At 40.0% G+C, this 23,010-nt stretch overlaps 1 protein-coding gene across 1 annotated transcript in view; it reads left to right on the top strand.

The window, feature by feature from the left end:
* Nucleotides 1-23,010, top strand: part of LOC139541723 (GTPase IMAP family member 8-like) — a 49,019-nt gene that overhangs the window by 15,032 nt on the left and 10,977 nt on the right. Inside the window, exons 5-7 of the mRNA XM_071346688.1 lie at nucleotides 2,676-2,759; nucleotides 2,936-3,552; nucleotides 8,161-8,167. Coding sequence (XP_071202789.1) covers nucleotides 2,676-2,759; nucleotides 2,936-3,552; nucleotides 8,161-8,167 — 708 coding nt within the window. The remainder of the gene's footprint in view (nucleotides 1-2,675; nucleotides 2,760-2,935; nucleotides 3,553-8,160; nucleotides 8,168-23,010) is intronic.

Genomic DNA, 23,010 nt, shown 5'->3' with positions numbered 1-23,010 from the left:
AGGTCTACTGTAGGGACAGAGTCCTGGTTGATATCCACTGATGTAGGTCTACTGTAGGGACAGAGTCCTGGTTGATATCCACTGGTGTAGGTGTACTGTAGAGACAGAGTCCTGGTTGATATCCACTGGTGTAGGTCTACTGTAGGAACAGAGTCCTGGTTGATATCCACTGGTGTAGGTCTACTGTAGAGACAGAGTCCTGGTTGATATCCACTGGTGTAGGTCTACTGTAGGGACAGAGTCCTGGTTGATATCCACTGGTGGAGGTCTACTGTAGAGACAGAGTCCTGGTTGATATCCACTGGTGGAGGTCTACTGCAAGGGGCAAGGGTAGAGACAGGCAGTGTCTGATTTAACCTAACACAGCTAAAATAGAGTAAAATAGATGACAGTGCGGGGTCCCAAAAAGTTTCTTTCAGACCCTGCTGAGGGTGTCTTCTTGTGGAAGAATGGTGTCACATCTCTCTAATAGACAGACACTTGTAGAATCTATGCCAAGGCACATTGAAGCAGTTTTGGCGTCTTGTGGTGGCCCAACGTCCTATTAAGACTCATTATGTTGGTGTTTCCTTTATTTTGTCAGTTTCCTGTAAGGTCCAGCTAATAGCTTCACCTCTCAGCAGGCGACAACAGTTAACAGATTTGTGCAACTACACTAACTGGACTATTCAACTTAACTACCTTACTAACTAAATGATTTACAACAATTACATTAGAAGACCTAGGCCACTAATACCCTGAGTGCCAGTCTGTTTGTGCTATCTTTACAGCTACTTGTCACTCATTGGCATGGCTTGATAGTGATCAATGGAGTTGGAAAGGGCACAAACAGATCTGGGACCAGGGTAGACAACTACATCGTTACATTTTAAAATGCTGTAAAAAAAAAAAAAAAAAAAAAAAAAATCAATCATATACCTTTTCCCCTAAAGGTGTCAGACACATTTCATTTTACTCAGAGATTTGGTATACCTTCTGACTCTGGGCAGACAGCCACAGTTAATTTGTAAGGAGGAGGTTGATATGCAGCGACACCCAATCAGAATTCATCCTCTGCCTGTCCTGAATTTAAATATCTTTGCCTAGCAACACTCGCCCATTGGCTAGAAATGACTAGTTACGAGGAAAACGAAACCTAACTGAATATAGGCTCTCACAGTCACAACAGGGGACAACAATCAACAGATCAGTACAACCACACTAAAAGTGAGTATTCAACTTAACTACCTCACTAATTAAATGTACAACAATCTACAGTTTTTTAACAGCTATAGCACAACATCAAGTAAATATTTAATTGATACCAGGTCTGTTGACCTTCATGCATAAATAACCATGTTTAGAATGTAATTTGATCTTGATACATGTTATGGGAACATTATGTTGACCTGGGAAGGGAATGTACTGTGTTTAACGACAGTTATACCACATAGCATTAATATTTTTTATAGTTTAGATTTTTAGAAAGACAAATTGATGAGACAAATTATAATTAAGTGATAATGACCGACAAGGCAGTATTAATGGCACGGGTGTTGTTAGGTGTTGCAAATCATGTCACAATGCCAATATTTCCTCCAAGCACCAGCTTTCAGGGCATTATCACTTTTATACAACGTGTTACCAACATATTAAAACAATGATTGACATATTTTAATTAAAAAGGTTATTTTGATTAATTGATTCATACTATTTCATCCTTCATCGAGATTTAGTCCCCACACATCTAGGACAGTTACACCACATATCATTACTCTCTTTATAGTCCCCACACATCTAGGACAGTTACACCACATATCATTACTCTCTTTATAGTCCCCACACATCTAGGACAGTTACACCACATATCATTACTCTCTTTATAGTCCCCACACATCTAGGACAGATATACCACATATCATTACTCTCTTTATAGTCCCCACACATCTAGGACAGATATACCACATATCATTACTCTCTTTATAGTCCCCACACATCTAGGACAGATATACCACATATCATTACTCTCTTTATAGTCCCCACACATCTAGGATTGTTACCTCTACAGTTATACCACATATTATTACTCTCTTTATAGTCCCCACACATCTAGGACAGATATACCACATATCATTACTCTCTTTATAGTCCCCACACATCTAGGACAGATATACCACATATCATTACTCTCTTTATAGTCCCCACACATCTAGGACAGTTACACCACATATCATTACTCTCTTTATAGTCCCCACACATCTAGGACAGATATACCACATATCATTACTCTCTTTATAGTCCCCACACATCTAGGACCGATATACCACATATCATTACTCTCTTTATAGTCCCCACACATCTAGGACAGATATACCACATATCATTACTCTCTTTATAGTCCCCACACATCTAGGACCGATATACCACATATCATTACTCTCTTTATAGTCCCCACACATCTAGGACCGATATACCACATATCATTACTCTCTTTATAGTCCCCACACATCTAGGACAGATATACCACATATCATTACTCTCTTTATACTTTAGATTGTTTGAAAGTTAAATAGCCGAGAAGAAATTCTAATTTAGTTTATCCTCATTTGCAAAAAATGGAACTCGGACAAAAAAGATGAGGTCATTTTAATGAGGTCTTCGTCTTTTACCATGTTTTTGATTGGCCATTGTAACAGAGATGGAACGAGGAAAAGGAGGGACTCTGAAGATTCTGTTCCTGTTGACACTCTGTCTGCAAGCCTTCACTGGCCAATGCCAAGGTACACACACACATACACACACACACACACACACACACACACACACACACACACACACACACACACACACACACACACACACACACACACACACACACACACACACACACACACACATTTTTCAGAAGCCTTTAATCAAGACACTATCAACTCAAACACTTCTTGTCTGTTTCCAGTTTCAGGGCAGCTCTCTGACCTCAGGATAGTTCTGCTGGGGAAGACTGGAGCAGGGAAGAGTGCAACAGGAAATACCATCCTGGGGACAGAGGTGTTTAAAGCGGAGGATTCTCCAGAGTCTGTGACTGCACAGAGTGAGAAACAGAGTGGAGTGGTGAATGGGAGGAAGATTGATGTCATCGACACCCCGGGGCTCTATGACACAACAATGTCTGAAGAAGAGATGAAAAGTGAAATAGTCAGGTGTATAGAACAGTCAGTCCCAGGACCCCACGCCTTCCTGCTGGTGATCAGACTGGGGAGGTTCACAGAGGAGGAGAGGAACACTGTGAAGTGGATCCAGGAGAACTTTGGAGAAGAAGCCTCTATGTACACCATAGTGCTGTTCACACATGGAGATCAACTGAAGGGAAAATCAGTGGAGGAGTTTCTGGCTGAGAGCAAAGAGCTACGGAAACTCATCAATATCTGTGGGGGCAGATATCACTCCCTAAATAATGACAAGAGAAAACACAACACTCAGGTCCCAGAGCTGCTGAAGAAAATAGAGGAGATGGTGGAGAAGAATGAAGGAAAACCCTACACCAATGAGATGTACCAGGAGGCCCAGAGGAAGATCGAAGAGGAGGAGGAGAGGAAGAGACAGGAAGAGGCGAAGAGAGAGAGAGAGAGGAGACAGGAAGAGGAAGAAATAAGAAGAAGAGAAGAAAAATTGAATGACTGCAAGTGGTCAGCACTTGCCAGTATGGCTGCATTGGGGTTGGGAGCCATGTACAGCTCTCCATTGTCTTTAGCAGCAGGGGCTGCATTAGCCGCTGTTAAAGGTTATCAGTGCATGGGCACCTATTTCACCTCAGGTAGTTCCAACTCAGAAGACCAGAAGGAATAAGATTTCCACATCCACCATCTCAGATTAAGATGAATTATTGTGTTATATAATATAAAATTAAGATGAATTATTGTGTTACAAAATATAAATGTAATTTGATCTCTGAGAAATAAGCTAATTTATTGTGGCCAAATTTGACATTTTAATGAATTAGATTCATATACTATTCAATAAATATAGTACCCAACATTTGATCTGGATCCAATTGTTCCCCAACAATGATTAAGAACAAAGAATGGTCAAAAGCCTCAGATCAGATGTTGGGTTTTATTTCACACTAATGCCTTGTTATCTGGAGGGCGGCCATTTGCATCTCCCCAATGGTCCTAATGTGGAATCCGTAACCATGCCGATATCGTGGACAGTAATGGTTTGAGAACATTCCAAGATTTGGAAGATACATACACATTACCAGATACATATACATTACCAGATACATACACATTACCAGATACATACACATTACCAGATACATACACATTACCAGATACATACACATTACCAGATACATACACATTACCAGATACATACACATTACCAGATACATAAACATTACCAGATACATACACATTACCAGATACATATACATTACCAGATACATACACATTACCAGATACATAAACATTACCAGATACATACACATTACCAGATACATACACATTACCAGATACATATACATTACCAGATACATACACATTACCAGATACATACACATTACCAGATACATACACATTACCAGATACATACACATTACCAGATACATACACATTACCAGATACATATACATTACTAGATACATAAACATTACCAGATACATACACATTACCAGATACATACACATTACCAGATACATATACATTACCAGATACATACACATTACCAGATACATACACATTACCAGGCAACTCTTTTTGTTTATATTTACAACTCAGGTCAGGTATGTTGGCCTATAGTGTCCCTTGGGAAACCCAACTACCGAACCATCCAATGATGGGATTGATAAATAAATGATCTGGGCTCCTGAAAGGTCTGATCTCTATAACATACGTGCTATACATGCTAACTTCTGTAAAGTGGTAAAACATTTTAAACAACTCCTCCCCCTTGGGGTTGGCAGAGCGCCAGGACATTAGAGCATTGGGCCAGTAACTGGAAGGTTACTGGATCAAATCCCTGAGCTGACAAGGTATAAATCTGTTGTTCTGCTCGTGAACAAGGCAGTTAACCCACTGTTCCCCAGGTGCTGAAGATGTGGCTGTTGATTAAGGCAGCCCTCTGCACTTCTCTGATTCTGAAAATGTGGAAGACACATTTCATTTGTACAACTGACTAGTATCCCCCTCCCCCTTGTTGTCCCAGCAGGGTTTCACAGCCTCTGGTCCCATACTAGAATACATTTACATGTGTGGTACTTTAATAACCATTTATCTTCAGCTGGACAATTATTAGAAAGGATAAACTCTGAAAATGCATATCATTCTACTAGAGTCCCCTAGTCACATGACCTTGTAGAGAACGATGCACTAACAGACTCACAAACTGTATCTTCATTTCCCCATTTCATGTCTATGATGTACTATGTGTTATGATAAAGAGTGTAAATATATATATATATATCCATAGCTGATTCACGTAATCCCTTCTTACTCTCTGCACCAGTTATCACAGAACCATTGACCTATATATTATAACTTGACAGTTGTTTCTGGTGATGTCCTTAAGAACTGTAAAGCAGGACATGTCCTCCCCCTACATAAAGGAGGAGATCCTTCTGACTTAGATAACTACCGTACAATTTGCCAATTATCTTGCCTTTCCAAAGTTCTAGAATCCCGGGCCAACTGTCAACTAAGAACTTTTTAAACTTCCCACTCTATTCTTAATGTGAACCAATCAGGTGTTAGAATCCCACTATATTCTTAATGTGAACCAATCAGGTGTCAGACCTGGACAGAGCAGGTTCAGCTGCTACACTTGTTTTAGATGTTCAACTACTTTGATCAGAAACATGATAAAGACTTGGACACTGTTGACCATCACACTCATTTAAAGGTGGACTGGCATAGGCCTGGATCAGGCTTGTTGAAAGTGGTTTGAAAATGATCTGTCAGACAGGACTCAATGTGTGATTTCTGATGGTGTCATGTCCAGTTTCCTGCTACTGGAACCTGTTCTCTTTACTACTAATATAAATAATATTGGTTTATCTGTTAAAACTTTTAATATTCATCTGTATGCAAAGTGGGATTCTGTTTTAAGACTAGATCTTGCCTCTCCCTAATAGCAGATTATACAGTCAACTTTCCTGACAGTTCTTGACTATGGTGACACCATTTATCAGATTGCAGCAGCCACTACTCTTAAACCTTTGGCTGCAGTCTACTATAGTGCCCTTCACAGGTGACAGGTTTAATACTCACCACTGCATCCTGTATTAAAAGGTTGGCTGGTCCACATTAAAGTCCCGTAGATCTCTTCATTCCTCCCTTTTTGTTTACAAAGCTCTACTACAGCAGCTTCCAACGTACCTACTGTGTTAATAATGTATGAAGGAAGGAGCCACCAAAGCCGCTCGTAAGATTAATTAACTCTTGAGGTCCCTCTGGTCTCCACCAATTTAGGTAAATACTCCTTTAGTTTTATTGCCCCCATTGTTGGAATAACCTACAACATTCCTTGCATCTTGTTTCCCTGGAGCCTCTAGTGCAGGTTAGGACTCTGGTGTTGAATTATTTCAATGAAGGTTGTATTTTACCCCTTTTTTCTCCACAACTACGATCTTGTCTCATCGCTGCACCTCCCCAATGGGCTCGGGAGGCGAAGGTCGAGTCATGCGCCCTCTGAAACATGACGCACCAAACCGCGCTTCTTAACACCCACCCGCTTAACCCGGAAGCCAGCCGCACCAACGTGTCGGAGGAAACATTATTCAACTGACGACTGGGGTCAGCCTGTAGGCGCCCGACCACCACAAGGACTCGCTAGAGCGCGATGAGCCAAGTAAAGCCCCCCGGCCAAACCCTCCCCTCACCCGAACGATGCCGGCCTATTGTGTGCCACCCTATGGGGACTCCCGATCACAGCCAGTTGTGATACAGCCTGGGATCGAACCCGGGTCTGTAGCAACACCCCTAGCACTGCGATAAGGGCTTTAGACCGCTTTGCCACTCGGGAGGCGGATTGCAGTTCTTTCGATTGATTGTGGTGGTTTATATGTTGAAATTGTGGTGTTGAGTTGGTTATTTGTGCTTATTTTTATTCTCCTTGTTCTATTTGTCATGGTAATTTTTCTTCCTATTTGGGAGAAAATGTTTGTATTCAGTGCACCATTGGGAATGAGACCCTGGTCTCATTTGGGCTACCCTCAATAAGTAAAAGTTAATAAATAAAAAATGTATTAATAACTATTGGAAGGTCTTATTCTGAGCTAACCATTAAAAAAGTATTGTCCACTGGTGGTATGCCTGATGGCATGGCCGGTGGTATGCCTGATGGCATGACCACCAGGCATGGCTGGTGGTCCCCGGTGCTGGAGGTATGCCCGAAGGCATGACTGGTGGATTCCCCGGTGCTGGTGGTATGAACGAAGGCATGACTGGTGGATTCCCTGGTGCTGGTGTTCGCCGCTCCTGTAGGCGGTGGATCATCTGGACCAACTATTGAGGAAGCCGACTAAACCATTCCAACGTTCCTACAACTACCTCCCCTAACAAGCAACGTTTGAAATGCTGCTTTGAGTCAATGACTATTATCATTGTGACTCCAGTTCACAGTGACAGTAGTAGTAGTCCATCACAACTTTCCCCCAATGATCTTTGTCTATAGCGTCTGCTGAATTCAAGGCAGCAATGTTGTTGAGAGCAGTCCATTGCTAACGTTATAATTTTTTTTTAAAGATGATTGAAAGCCATGATTGGCTGAGATAATGGATGGGCTGCCAAGAGATAAGTTCGGATTGGTATGCCATGTAGCTATATACATATGTAGCCATGTATGCTATGTGAAAATACTGAGCAGTTCACATTATAGACAGAAGCATGCTACATGGCAGACCAATCCGATCTCATCTCTTGGCATATCCAGCCCATCCATTATCTCAGCCAATCATGGCTAACGGGAAGGTTCCTGACTTTTTCCGTGGCTAAACCGACTAGGCTCGTATTTGCAGATGGCATTCAAGTTAGTTTTTAACCTTTCACGAGCCTCTACCCCGGGTCCGGGATCACCCCCCACCCCCCCCACACACTGATTAGCATAGCTAGCATAGCTTCACAAGTAGATAGTAGCATCTAAATATCATTAAATCACAAGTCCAAGACACCAGATGAAAGATACAGATCTTGTGAATAAACCCATCATTTCTGTTTTTTAAAATGTTTTACAGGGAAGACACAATATGTAAATCTATTAGCTAACCACGTTAGCAAAATACACCATTTTTCTTTGTCCACCATTTTCTCTCTCCACCACTAGCTATCACCAATTCGGCCAAATAAAGATATTGATAGCCACTAACCAAGAAAAAACCTCATCAGATGACAGTCTGATAACATATTTATGGTATAGGATAGGTTTTGTTAGAAAAATGTGCATATTTCAGGTAGAAATCACAGTTTACAATTGCACCGACCATCACAACTCGACTAGAATTACTACAGAGAGCAACGTGTATGACCAATTTACTCATCATAAAACATTTCATAAAAATAGACAAAGCATAGCAATGGAAAGACACAGATCTTGTGATTTCAGACAATATTTCAGATTTTCTAAGCGTTTTACAGCGAAAACACAATAAATCGATAAGTTAGCATACCACATGTGCAAACGTTACCAGAGCATCGATTCAAGCCAAAGAGAGCGATAACGTAATCATCGCCAAAATATATAAATTTTTTCACTAACCTTCTCAGAATTCTTCCGATGACACTCCTGTAACATCATTTTACAACATACATATAGAGTTTGTTCGAAAATGTGCATATTTAGCCATAAAAAAACGTGGTTATACAATGAAAATAGTAGCAAATCAAGCCTCAAAATGTCGGACGTCATCTTTCAGAGTGATCTAGTTTAATCGAAAGCTAATCATATACTTGACAAAAAAATACAGGGTTGACAGGAATCGAAAGACAAATTAGTTCTTAACTTCTACTGCCTCAGAAACCCGGATCCGGGAGCACCCCCCACCCCCCCCCCCACACTGATTAGCATAGCTAGCATAGCTTCACAAGTAAATAGTAGCATCTAAATATCATTAAATCACAAGTCCAAGACACCAGATGAAAGATACAGATCTTGTGAATAAACCCATCATTTCTGTTTTTTAAAATGTTTTACAGGGAAGACACAATATGTAAATCTATTAGCTAACCACGTTAGCAAAATACACCACTTTTCTTTGTCCACCATTTTTTCTCAACACCACTAGCTATCACCAATTCGGCTAAACTAAGATATTGATAGCCACTAACCAAGAAAAAACCTCATCAGATGACAGTCTGATAACATATTTATGGTATAGGATAGGTTTTGTTAGAACAATTTGCATATTTCAGGTATAAATCATAGTTTGCCATTGCAGCCACCATCACAAATCTCACCAAAGCGACTAGAATTACTACAGAGAGCAACGTGTATTACCAATTTACTCATCATAAAACATTTCTTAAAAATAGACAAAGCATAGCATTGGAAAGACACAGATCTTGTGAATTCAGACAATATTTCAGATTATCTAAGTGTTTTACGGCGAAAACACAATAAATCGTTATATTAGCATACCACATATGCAAACGTTACCCCAGCATGAATTCAAGCTAAAGAGAGCGATATCGTTATCATCGCCAAAATATATTAATTTTTTCACTAACCTTCTCAGAATTCTTCCGATGACACTCCAGTAACATCATTTTACAACATACATATAGAGTTTGTTTGAAAATGTGCATATTTAGCCATAAAAAAACGTGGTTATACAATGAAAATAGTAGCAAAACAAGCCTGGAAATGTCGGTCGCCATCTTTTAGTGATCTAGTTTAATCAAAAGCTAATCATATACTTGACTAAAAAATACAGGGTTGACAGGAATCGAAAGACAAATTAGTTCTTAACACATAGCTATAATACTGATATAATGCCTTCTTTATTAAAGCAGACTTTGTTGTGACACTTTGCTACACCCCACAGTTAATCACGTTCTGCCTTTAACAGATACTAACCTCACTCCCACACACAGAGATAGATGGTTGACTCAGACCTTTTATGAGCACTGATAAGGCAGGGGGCGCTCTGACCTCGGGGGGGGCGCTCTGACCTCGGGCGCCAGCTGCTGGTGTCTGCAACAACATCTTGTCATTGCAGAAACAACCCAGACAGGCATGCCACTAAACGAGCACGCGCATGCACACACACACACACACACACCCCCCCCTGTTTCAGGCGGGAGTTCCACGAACAAAGAACAGTGCCAAGAACCAATGGGACATTGACAACAGCCTGGAGGGGACGATCCTCCACTTCCAACGACCAGTCAGAAGCACGAGCTACCAGAATCTACCTACGTCATTTACTGTATAAAATGCACTGCACACTATGTATATGGACCCTTCCGATAGTTCCCTAAGAACTAGACGAACGAGTCCGTGCAGCACGCTTTGCCAGATATCTTTGCCTCTGAATAAACTGTCTTTACTATACCTTATCCACCGCGTCCAGCGTCTCAACTTGGTCTCATTTCTCAAGTAACGATTCATCAACAACGTATCTGTTAATTGTTGTCCCCTGTTGTGACTGTGAGAGCTGAAGCTATGTGCTGCACCTTATAGTCCGAGTTAAGTTTCGTTTCACCTGTAAGTAGTCATTTCTAGCCAATGAGAGAAATAATTCACCTCAGGACAGGCAGAGGCTGAATTCTGATTGGGTGTCACTATTATCAAGCTCCTCTGACAACTCAACCTTGGATAAGCCACATCTCTGGGTAAAATGAAACGTGTTGGACACATAGACGTCTTCTTCTGGGAAAATCTTTACATTAAAAAACCTAGGCAACTAATAACTTGAGTGACAGTCTGTTTGTGCCATCATTCCATCTCCTTGTCACTCATTGTCATGGCTTGATAGTGATCAATGGAGTTGGAAAGAGAACAAACTGATCTGGGACCAGGCTAAACAACGACAGTATGTAGTGATCAATGGAGTTGGAAAGAGAACAAACTGATCTGGGACCAGGCTAGACAACTACAGTATGTAGTGATCAATGGAGTTGGAAAGAGAACAAACTGATCTGGGACCAGGCTAGACAACTACAGTATGTAGTGATCAATGGAGTTGGAAAGAGAACAAACTGATCTGGGACCAGGCTAGGCAACTACACAGTTACATTTTAAAATGCTGTAAAAAATAAAATAAAAATCATATACCTTTTCCCCTAATAGTGTCAGACACATTTCATTTCATCAGAGATGTGGGCTACCTTCTGATTCTGGGCAGACAGACAGGGTTAAGTTGTCAGGAGGAGGTTGATTACAGCGACACCCAATCAGAATTCATTTCATCAGAGATGTGGTCTACCTTCTGATTCTGGGCAGACAGACAGGGTTAAGTTGTCAGGAGGAGGCTGATTACAGCGACACCCAATCAGAATTCACCCTCTGCCTGTCCTGAATTGAATTATTTTTGCCTAGCAACACTCTTCCATTGGCTAGAAGTAACTAGTTACATGGAAAACAAAACCTAACTCTGAAAATAGGCTCTCACTGTCACAACAGGAGACAACGGCACTAAAAGTGAGAATTCAACTTAACTACTTCACCAATTATATGTACAACAATCTACAGTTTTTTTACGGGAATATTATGTTGTCAAATTGCTGAGAAAAAATATATAATTAAGTGATGACTTTCCCGACAAGCCGGTGTTATTGGCACGGGTGTTGTTAGGTGTTGCAAACTATGCCACAGTGTCAATATTTCCTCCAAACACCAGCTTCCAGGGCATTATCACTTTTATACAATGTGTTACCCAACATATTAAAATAATGATTAACATATTTTCATTTATAAATTATTTTTATGAATTTATTCATACTGTTTCATTCTTCAACGATATATAGTCTCCACACATCTAGGACAGTTACACGACATATCATTATTCTCTTTATAGTCCCCACACATCTAGGACAGTTACACCACACAACATTACTCTCTTTATAGTCCCCACACATCTAGGACAGTTACACCACATATCATTACTCTCTTTATAGTCCCCACACATCTAGGACAGTTATACCACATATCATTACACTCTTTATAGTCCCCACACATCTAGGACAGTTACACCACATATCATTACTCTCTTTATAGTCCCCACACATCTAGGACAGATATACCACACATCATTACTCTCTTTATAGTCCCCACACATCTAGGACAGTTACACCACATATCATTACTCTCTTTATAGTCCCCACACATCTAGGATTGTTACCTCTACAGTTATACCACATAGCATTACTCTCTTTATAGTCCCCACACATCTAGAATTGTTACCTCTACAGTTACACTACATATCATTACTCTCTTTATAGTCCCCAAACATCTACGACAGTTACACCACATATCATTACTCTCTTTATAGTCTCCACACATCTAGGACAGATATACCACATATCATTACTCTCTTTATAGTCCCCACACATCTAGGACAGTTACATATCATTACTCTCTTTATAGTCCCCACACATCTAGGATTGTTACCTCTACAGTTACACCACATATCATTACTCTCTTTATAGTCCCCACACATCTAGGATTGTTACCTCTACAGTTACACCACATATCATTACTCTCTTTATAGTCCCCACACATCTAGGACAGTTACATATCATTACTCTCTTTATAGTCCCCACACATCTAGGACAGTTACACCACATATCATTACTCTCTTTATAGTCCCCACACATCTAGGACAGTTACACCACATATCATTACTCTCTTTATAGTCCCCACACATCTATGACAGTTACATATCATTACTCTCTTTATAGTCCCCACACATCTAGGACAGTTACATATCATTACTCTCTTTATAGTCCCCACACATCTAGGACAGTTACACCACATATCATTACTCTCTTTATAGTCTCCACACATCTAGGACAGTTACACCACATATCATTACTCTCTTTATAGTCCCCACACATCTATGACAGTTACATATCATTACTCTCTTTATAGACCCCACACATCTAGGACAGTTACACCACATATCGTTACTCTCTTTATAGTCCCCACACATCTAGGACAGTTACACCACATATCATTACTCTCTTTATAGTCCCCACACATCTATGACAGTTACATATCATTACTCTCTTTATAGTCCCCACACATCTAGGACAGTTACATATCATTACTCTCTTTATAGTCCCCACACATCTAGGACAGTTACACCACATATCATTACTCTCTTAATAGTTTAGATTGTTTGAAAGTCAAATATTTGAGAAGAAATTCTCATTTAGTTTATCCTCATCTGTAAACTTTGGAACCAGAAGACTTGTGGACTTTGTTTATTTGTAATGAGGTTATCGTCTGTTACCATGTTTGTGATTGGCTGTTGTAACAGAGATGCAAAAGGAGGGACTCAGAGGACTCTGTTCCTGTTGACACTCTGTTGTCACGACTTCTACCGAAGTCGATGCCTCTCCTTGTTCGAGCGGTGTTCGGCGGTCGAAGTCGTCGGTCTTCTAGCCATCACCGATCCATTTTTCATTTTCCATTTGTTTTGTCTCGTTTTTCCACACACCTGGTCCTCATTTTCCTCATTATGTGTTGTGTATTTAACCTTCTGTTTGTCCCCCATGTCTTTGTGTGGTATTGTTTAACTGTTCATGTATGCACACGTTAGGCTGGTTAAGCTTGGTTATGTTAATAAACCCTTATTTGTATTTCGAGTTAGTTTGTGCCGTGTGCTTTTGGGTCGCCAAATAAAAGGCTCCGTTTTGCTACCAACTATCTGCTCTCCTGCGCCTGACTTCCTACAGCCCTGCACGCATACCCTGACAATATGATTCTTTATAATTTTATTTGTAGGAACAAGCCTCACTATCTACGAAAAGATATTCTCACTAATTCCCAAGAACAAGGAGGTCTTGAGGTTTTAGATGTCAATACTCTAAATAATACTTTTAAAATAAATTGGATTCTGAAGTAGAACAGTATTTGGAATGTCTTCCCTAAATATTTATTTGACTCTGTTGGTGGTTTAGAATTTTTGCTTCAAATTAATTTATATGTTGATAAAATTCCAGTAAAGTCTTCCTTATTCCATAAGCAGGCAATTTTAGCTAGGATGTTAGCGTATAAATGCAATGTGTCCCCTCACAGATACGTTATATGGAACAACTAAGATATACGATTTAAAAAGAAGTCTCTTTTTTTCGTAACTGGTTTGAGAATAAAATAAATTTGGTTGGTCAGTTACTGAATGAGGATGGATATCTACTCTCATATGGGGAATTCCTTGATAAGTTTAAAATTCCAATAACCCCGAAAGTGTAACAGTTCCAATGGTGGACATGAAAGAGTCAGGTGCAGAGAGCAGGGTAATCTCAAACGAGTGGATTTATTATTTCACCCAGAAATAATCACATAAACGGCGACGCCACACAAACAACGGGCGCGTCAAAATATAGTCCAATAAAAGTAGGACTGAAATCCACTATAACAACACCACCAACACAAACAGAAAAACAAGCCTGCACAAAAGTCGGCGGGCCAACTGGGTTTAAATAACCCCCTACCCTAAACACAAAACAGGTGATACAAATTAGACAAACTCAAAAGAAAACAGAAAAGGGGATCGGTGGCAGCTAGTAGACCGGAGACGACGACCGCCGAGCGCCGCCCGAACGGGAAGAGGCACCATCCTCGGCGGGATTCGTAACAGAAAGAATATGCAAATGTTTTTGATGCGATTCCAAGGGAGGTTGTATCTTTTTTTAATTCCTCTGTGGTTGATGTAAGTAACATAGATTTACATGAAAATATATTTATTGGCAATATTAACATCAAAGATAAATGTAGTAATAAACAGATTAGGAATATTGTTTGTGATACTACAATTCCCTCATCAAGACTCTTTTGGTTGAATATCTATGGTGATATACAATGGGGGAAAGCATGGAAAATTGCTAACAAATATTGTATCAGTAACAAGGTAAAGGAAGTTTCATTTAAAATGTTACATAGAATTTATCCTGTGAAACATGTTTTGGAAAGATTCAAGCTGAATATTGCCTATAATTGTGATTTCTGTGGAATGGAGTAGGAGATCATTTTCCATTTGTTTTTTGCCTGTATTTATAGTAGAATTTTTGGGATTGACATACAGAATTTTGTTAGAAAAAAATAGGACCGGTTGTACTATTTAATGGTTTTGATATAATGATTTATTTCGGAAATTCTGACATAGATAAAGATGTAGTATATTTAATTAAACTGCTAATAATACTAGGTCAATTTAATATTCACAAATGCAAATGGTCTAATTCAAAACCTAACTTTTTTCAATGTATAAATTAATTTTAAATAATATGGCACTACTTTAACTAAAACGAAAAACAAAAAGGCAATTAAAACTTGTTGTATTATCAATGAATGTGATTTGTTTGTTTAGGATTCCTGGCTATGTCAATAGTTTGTATGTATGCTTGTTTGCATGTGACTATTCCTCTTTTGTTTGTTGATATTTGTTAATATATATTTTTTTTTAATAAGAAAAAAATAGAAAAAAAGGAAAGGGAACAAACAGATCTGGGACCAGACTAGGCAACTATAAAGTAACATTTTAAAATTCAATTTAATTTGTTATTTAATGTATAACCATTTTTGTGTCCAATGTGTCCAACACATTTCATCTTCCCCAAAGATGTGGCCTATCTTCTGATTCTGGCAAGCAGCCAAGGTTAAAAAGCTACACCCAATCAGAATTCAAACTCTGCCTATCCTGAGTAGAATCATGTTTACCTAGCAACACTCTCTCATTGGCTAGAAATGACTAGTTTCTGGGAAAATGAAACTTAACAGAATGTAAGGTGCAGCACATTGGGCGCTTTAGTTTTGCATGAGTTTTAGACCATTCCATTGGTCCTTAAGGTAAATCTCCACCCACCTGGGGCACCTGGCTATGCAAAACCAGCAGGCCCACTGCTTCAGCTCTCTGTGACAACAGGGGACAACAATTAACAGATCTGTGCAACCACAGTAAAAGTGAGTATTCAACTTAACTACCTTACTAATTAAATGTTGTACAACAATCTATGTTAAGTATTTGAATAACTGTAGCACAATATTAGGTAGACATTTTATTGATACCAGGTCTGTTAACATTTATGCATAAATAATCATACGATTACATCACTTAACATCAAAATGTCAAAACAGTTTAATCATGTAGCTGTTAACAATCACATTCTGCTATACAGTAGGTTTGTATTTATACACGTTTTAATATTGTAGAACAGTGAAAGGAGAAGCATGGTTAGACTTTTACCTGAAACATTTACCTTGTTTAGTGCAGAGATAGTGCAGTATACTGTACCTTGGTTAGTGCAGAGATAGTGCAGTATACTGTACCTTGGTTAGTGCAGAGATAGTGCAGTAAACTGTATCTTGGTTAGTGCAGAGATAGTGCAGTATACTGTATCTTGTTTAGTGCAGAGATAGTGCAGTATACTGTACCTTGTTTAGTGCAGAGATAGTGCAGTATACTGTACCTTGGTTAGTGCAGAGATAGTGCAGAATACTGTATCTTGGTTAGTGCAGAGATAGTGCAGTATACTGTACCTTGTTTAGTGCAGAGATAGTGCAGTATACTGTACCTTGTTTAGTGCAGAGATAGTGCAGTATACTGTACCTTGTTTAGTGCAGAGATAGTGCAGTATACTGTACCTTGTGTCAACACCCATCATATTGCAGGTTGTTGCTGTGAGGGACACACCTGCAGGTTTTTGTCAGTACCGACTAAGGTCACACTGCTTAGACGTTGCATGCATCAACCAATGGTTGACTGACAGATTGCTGAAACACATGATGTGGTTAGCTGATATGTAAAATACCTATCCAGGCGTTGTAAGATCTGGTGTCAGCAACGTCTGAGCAGAGGAACAGAGGAACACATGCTTTGTGTTCAGACACCTCCTGATTTACACATTAAGTACTGGTTTCAGTTATACTGATTCCACTTAATTATTGTCTGAACTCTTCCTGTCTGTCTACACAGTAGATGTGATGTTTGATGGTAATGGAACACGACCTCTAACTGGTCTATCTGGTCTTAACAGCAGCAGCCAGGAAACGGTAGAATAATAACCATGTTTAGAATGTCATTTCTATTTCTGTCTGTTTCCATGTTTTTGATTGGCTGCAGTTGTAGTAATGGCACGAGGAAGAGGAAGGACTCTGAGGATTATGTTCCTCTTGACACTCTATCTGCAAGACTTCACTGGTCAATGCCAAGGTACAGACACACACACACACACACACACACACACACACACACACACACACACACACACACACACACACACACACACACACACACACACACACACACACACACACACACACACACACACACACTCACACACACACACACACACACACACACACACACACACACACACACACACACACACACACACACACACACACACACACACACACACACACACACACACAATACCCTCACGCCCTGACCGTAGAGAGCTTTTTATTTCTCTATTTTGGTTTGGTCAGGGTGTGATTTGGTATTCTATGTTCTTTTTTCTTTGTTTTGTATTTCTTTGTTTTGGCCGGGTATGGTTCTCAATCAGGGACAGCTGATTGGGAACCACACTTAGGTAGCTTTTTCCCACCTATGTTTTGTGGGTAGTTGTTTTTTGTTTAGTGTTTTCTGCACCTGACAGGACTGTTTCGGTTTTGTTTTTGCACTTTGTTATTTTGTTCAGTGTTCAGTTCAATAAAAGTCATGAACACTTACCACGCTCCGCTGTGGTCCGATTCTTCCTCATCAAACGACGACACCAGTTACAAATACACACATACACACTTATTTGTTTGTTTATTTGGATCCCATTGTCTTTTTCAGAGGCAGCGCATATTCTTCCTGGGGTCCACAAAAAAACACAAAACATGACAAGTAACAAAACAATGACAGTCACACAAATAAATAAATATATACATATATATTTTTTTTGGTGTGAATGTCCTGCCATTCATCTTTTTTATTTATTTGTTTAATTTTGAAATTGAGGACTGTGAAGAGACCTCTGGTGGCATGTCTTATTTGGTATATATGGGTGTATAAGCTGAATGTTATTTGACTATTTGACTAGAAGAGAAGCAGTTTAAAACGTCTTATGGCTGCAGTCCCGGTAACGGGATCGATATGACAACAGCCAGTGAAAGTGCAGGGCGCCAAATTCAAGCAACAGATATCTCATGATAAAAATGTCTCAAACATACATGTGTCTTATACCATTTTAAAGGTAATCTTGTTGTTAATCATACCAAAGTGTCCTATTTCAAATAGGCTTTTCAGCGAAAGCACCACAAACGATTATGTTAGGTCACCACCAACTCAAAGAAAAATTCAGACATTTTTCCAGCCAAAGAGAGGAGTCACAAAAAGCACAAATAGAGATAAAATTAATCACTAACCTTTGATGATCTTCATCAGATGACACTCATAGGACTTCATATTGCACAATACATATATGTCATGTTCGATTAAGTTCATATTTATATCCAAAAACCTCCGTTTACATTGGCGCCATGTTCAGAAGTACCTCCAAAATATCTGGAGAAATTGCAGAGAGCCGTCAAATAACAGAAATACTCATCATAAACTTTGATTAAAGATACATGTTTTACATAGAATTAAAGATACACTTGTTCTTAACGCAACCGCTGTGTCAGATTTCAAAAAACTTTACGACAAAACACAATATTCAACAAAACTCATAAAAAGCATTATAAATCTTCACTTACCTTTGCTGATCTTCGTCGGAATGCACTCCCAGGACTCCCACTTCCACAAGAAATTTTCATTTTTTTCGGTAATGTCCATCATTTATGTCCAAATAGCTATTTTTGTCGCGTGTTTGGTATACAAATCCAACGTCAGGGAAGCGCGTTCATTAAAACCTGACGAAATGTCCAAAAGTTCCGTAACAGTCCGTAGAAACATGTCAAACGATATATTGAATCAATCTTTAAAATTTTGTTAACATAAATCTTGAATAACGTTCCAACCGGAGAATTACATTGACTTCAGCTGAGCGATGGAACGGAGCTCACTCTTATGTGAACGCGCATGGTCAAAGAATTGGCACCTCATGGCAGTGGTTACTCATTCCTGTCTCCTTCAGCCCCCCTCACAGTAGAGTCATCAGAAAAAGTTATACAGACTGTTGACATCTAGTGGAAGCCGTAGGACGTGAAAACTCATCCATATCTCGCTGTAATTTCAATGGGAGCTTGGTTGAAAATCTACCAGCCTCAGAGTTTCCACTTCCTGTTTGGATTTTTTCTCAGGTTTTTGCCTGCCATATGAGTTCTGTTATACTCACAGACATAATTCAAACAGTTTTAGAAACTTCAGAGTGTTTTATATCCAATACTAATAATAATATGCATATATTACCAACTATGACTGAGGAGCAGGCCATTTACTCTGGGCACTACTGGGCACCTTTCATCCAAGCTACTCAATACTGCCCCTGCAGCCATAAGATGTTAATGTCTCGTCAACCCTCAACCAGGAACGACACACACACACACACACACACACACACACACACACACACACACACACACACACACACACACACACACACACACACACACACACACACACACACACACACACACACACACACACACACACACACACACACACACACACACACACACACACACATGGACTTACACAGGGTTTTCAGTAGCCTTTTATCAAGACACCCACTATCAGTGTTAGCAGTTGATGTTACTCTTCAATAACACAGACCCCAAAGCAAATCAGGGGGAGAAAAATAGGTTTATTCAAAGAGGACAAATCATAGATGTTATGCTGAGAGGTAGATGTTCATTCTCCCCTGTCCTCAGTGATTCTTTCCACAGAACAAAGGAACAGGATGTAGTTTTATAACCCAACCCTAGCCTGTGGTTGACCAATTATAATTCCTTGCAATAGAACTGGGCCAATGGCAAAATAACAGTATCCTATTTCAGTCTCAATGTCAAGACAAATTCCTCCCAATAATTCCCAATTACAGAAAAAACTCATACTCTAGTGACTTTTAGTCCTCTTGACCTTTAGTAATCTATTGACCTCTCGTCCTCTGCGTTGTGTATTTATCATAAAATATTCTTACACTCCCCCTAGACCATTTTAAAAAGAAATATACTTCAAATGTATTTTTGGAAAATAATAGAAAACATTCGCGGTAAGCATAAAATCATTCACATTAAACACGTTACATTTCTATAAAACACAAAGGACATATTTTACTCGCTGTTACAATAAAAAATAGATTTCAAACAAAGTTATAGAAAATAAGTATTAACAGGTGTCATGATGATGTCCCTTACAATTCCTACCACATCCTGAATTTGAGGAAACTCACACAAAAAAATAATTGTCTACAAGACAACAATAGTCAATTGTCCTCTTGGCAAGGTAATCATTCACCAAGTCCTTTAAAAGTGACCAGCTCTTCCACACTGGTATCAGTCCCACATAGATAACTATTAGAAATGATGTTCTGACAGTGTGCCGGTAGTGAGGAACTCTTCTTCCGTCCCACTGGTTGATAAGGACGTCTCTAATGAACACTTCACCGGTGATCTTGTATCATTTCAGGTACAGTCCTTGGGTCAAGGGATATTGCTACATCTTCCGATGTTAGATTCTCATAACCTGTAACGAAGGAAACAATGATGAAAGTAACGTCCTGGTTTCAAGAGAAATGTATATTTCACATAGATTTCCCGAAGTAAGCATGTCCCGATTTTCATGAAAAAGTTGGACATTTCACCTAGATATCCCTAATATGATGACTGCAGTGTACAACATAGAAGCTTATCAGGTTCTGATCATCTTACTATGCTTCTTCACTTGAGATTGACCCCCGATTGCTAATCAATCAGTTGTTTATTCTCCAGGCTCCGCTTTGTCATCACAATGGAAAACCTTGCAATGAGTGACATGTATCATCGGGATGTTTCCTGGACTTTCACTGCTGACCTCATTATGAGCAACACTTGATAATGACCTTCCCATTTTGGCCCTATTGTGTCTGTTACATATTTGTTTTACCATCACACACTGTCCTGGTGCTACGTCATGTCCCCCCTCAGGACTTATTCCCCACGTCTCTTTTACTTGTCTGTCTATGATTTCTCTAATCAGAGTTTTAGCTGTGTTTTGTGCGTTTCCGTTCTCAGTAGGGTTCCGTTCTCAGTAGGGTTCCGTTCTCAGTAGGGTTCCGTTCTCAATAGGGTTCCGTTCTCAGTAGGGTTCCGTTCTCAGTAGGGTTCCGTTCTCAGTAGGGTTCCATTTTCAGTAGGGTTCCGTTCTCAGTAGGGTTCCGTTCTCAGTAGGGTTCCGTTCTCAGTAGGGTTCCGTTTTCAGTAGGGTTCCGTTCTCAGTAGGGTTCCGTTTTCAGTAGGGTTCCGTTCTCAGTAGGGTTCCGTTCTCAGTAGGGTTCCGTTTTCAGTAGGGTTCCGTTCTCAGTAGGGTTCCGTTCTCAGTAGGGTTCCGTTCTCAGTAGGGTTCCGTTCTCAGTAGGGTTCCGTTCTCAGTAGGGTTCCGTTCTCAGTAGGGTTCCGTTCTCAGTAGGGTTCCGTTCTCAGTAGGTTAGGCTTCAACTCATCGTGAGAAACGATCAACAACGACCAGCACATCTTCCTGTCCTTTACATTTGGGCAGTGTGATGTAGTCAAGCTGTAGATGTCTGAAGGGTCCTGGTGGGGCAGGCGCTCGTCGTGTCTGTACTTTCACACGTCTCTTGGTGTTGTTTTCCATACAAATGTTGCAATTTGTCACAACAGCCTCAGACTCTTTCCACACACCAGGATTTCACCATTTGCCCACAAAACGATAAACTATCTTGTCTAACACCAATGTGTCCCAAATCGAGGTCGATGGCCTATTAATTAGGGCCGATTTCAAGTATTCATAACAATCGGTAATCTGCATTTTTGGACGTGGATTATGGACGATTATATTGCACTCCAACAGGAGACTGCGTGGCAGGCTGACCACCTGTTACGCGAGTGCAGCAAGGAGCCAAGGGAAGAAGCTATCTAGCATTAATCTATCTTAGAAAAAACAATCAATCTCAACATAATCACTAGTTAACAGCCGGTTTATTATGTTGATTGATGTCTCTGTCCAGTCGTGACAGCCTGTCGATGATGTCGTCGAAGTTTTGTCTCTCCCAGTCCTTAGTTGTGGAAACAAAAGTGTTTCACTGATGGGTGATTACACTCAATTCCTCCAAAAATGGAGCACCTTCATCTTCCATGTTGTGTAACCTGCTGTGTCTAACCACCTCTGCTCTAAACCTTTCTTCAAATTCAACAAACGATTCTTTCAGTGTTTGAACACAGTTGGTGGTTGCATTGGTCAGACCCTTAAGGAAAACATGTCTGGCTCTCCATCCATCAGCCACATCTTGCTCTTCACCACCCATTGGTCAGAGCCTTAAGGAAAACATGTCTGGCTCCCCATCCATCAGCCACATCTTGCCCTTCACCACCCATTGGTCAGAGCCTTAAAGAAAACATGTCTGGCTTTCCATCCATCAGCCACATCATGTTCTTCACCACCCATTGGTCAGACCCTTAAGGAAAACATGTCTGGCTCTCCATCCATCAGCCACACCTTGCTCTTCACCACCCATTGGTCAGACCCTTGGAGATTTATGTGTGATTACTGTCACTGGAGGTTTGTCTTTACTACCTTTTACAGCCTGTGTTCTGGTTGGCGTAAGCCGTTGTTCATCACCGCTGTCAGTATCTGTTGACTCAAAGCTGCAGGTAGCCTAGTGGTTAGAGCGTTGGACTAGTACCCCGAAAAGTAGCAAGATGGAATCCCCAAGGTGAAAATCTGTTGTT

The sequence above is a fragment of the Salvelinus alpinus genome, chromosome 2 (genome assembly GCF_045679555.1).
Source record: "Salvelinus alpinus chromosome 2, SLU_Salpinus.1, whole genome shotgun sequence".
NCBI classification, from domain to species: domain Eukaryota; kingdom Metazoa; phylum Chordata; class Actinopteri; order Salmoniformes; family Salmonidae; genus Salvelinus; species Salvelinus alpinus.
This window is presented reverse-complemented; position numbering and strand designations above follow the sequence as displayed.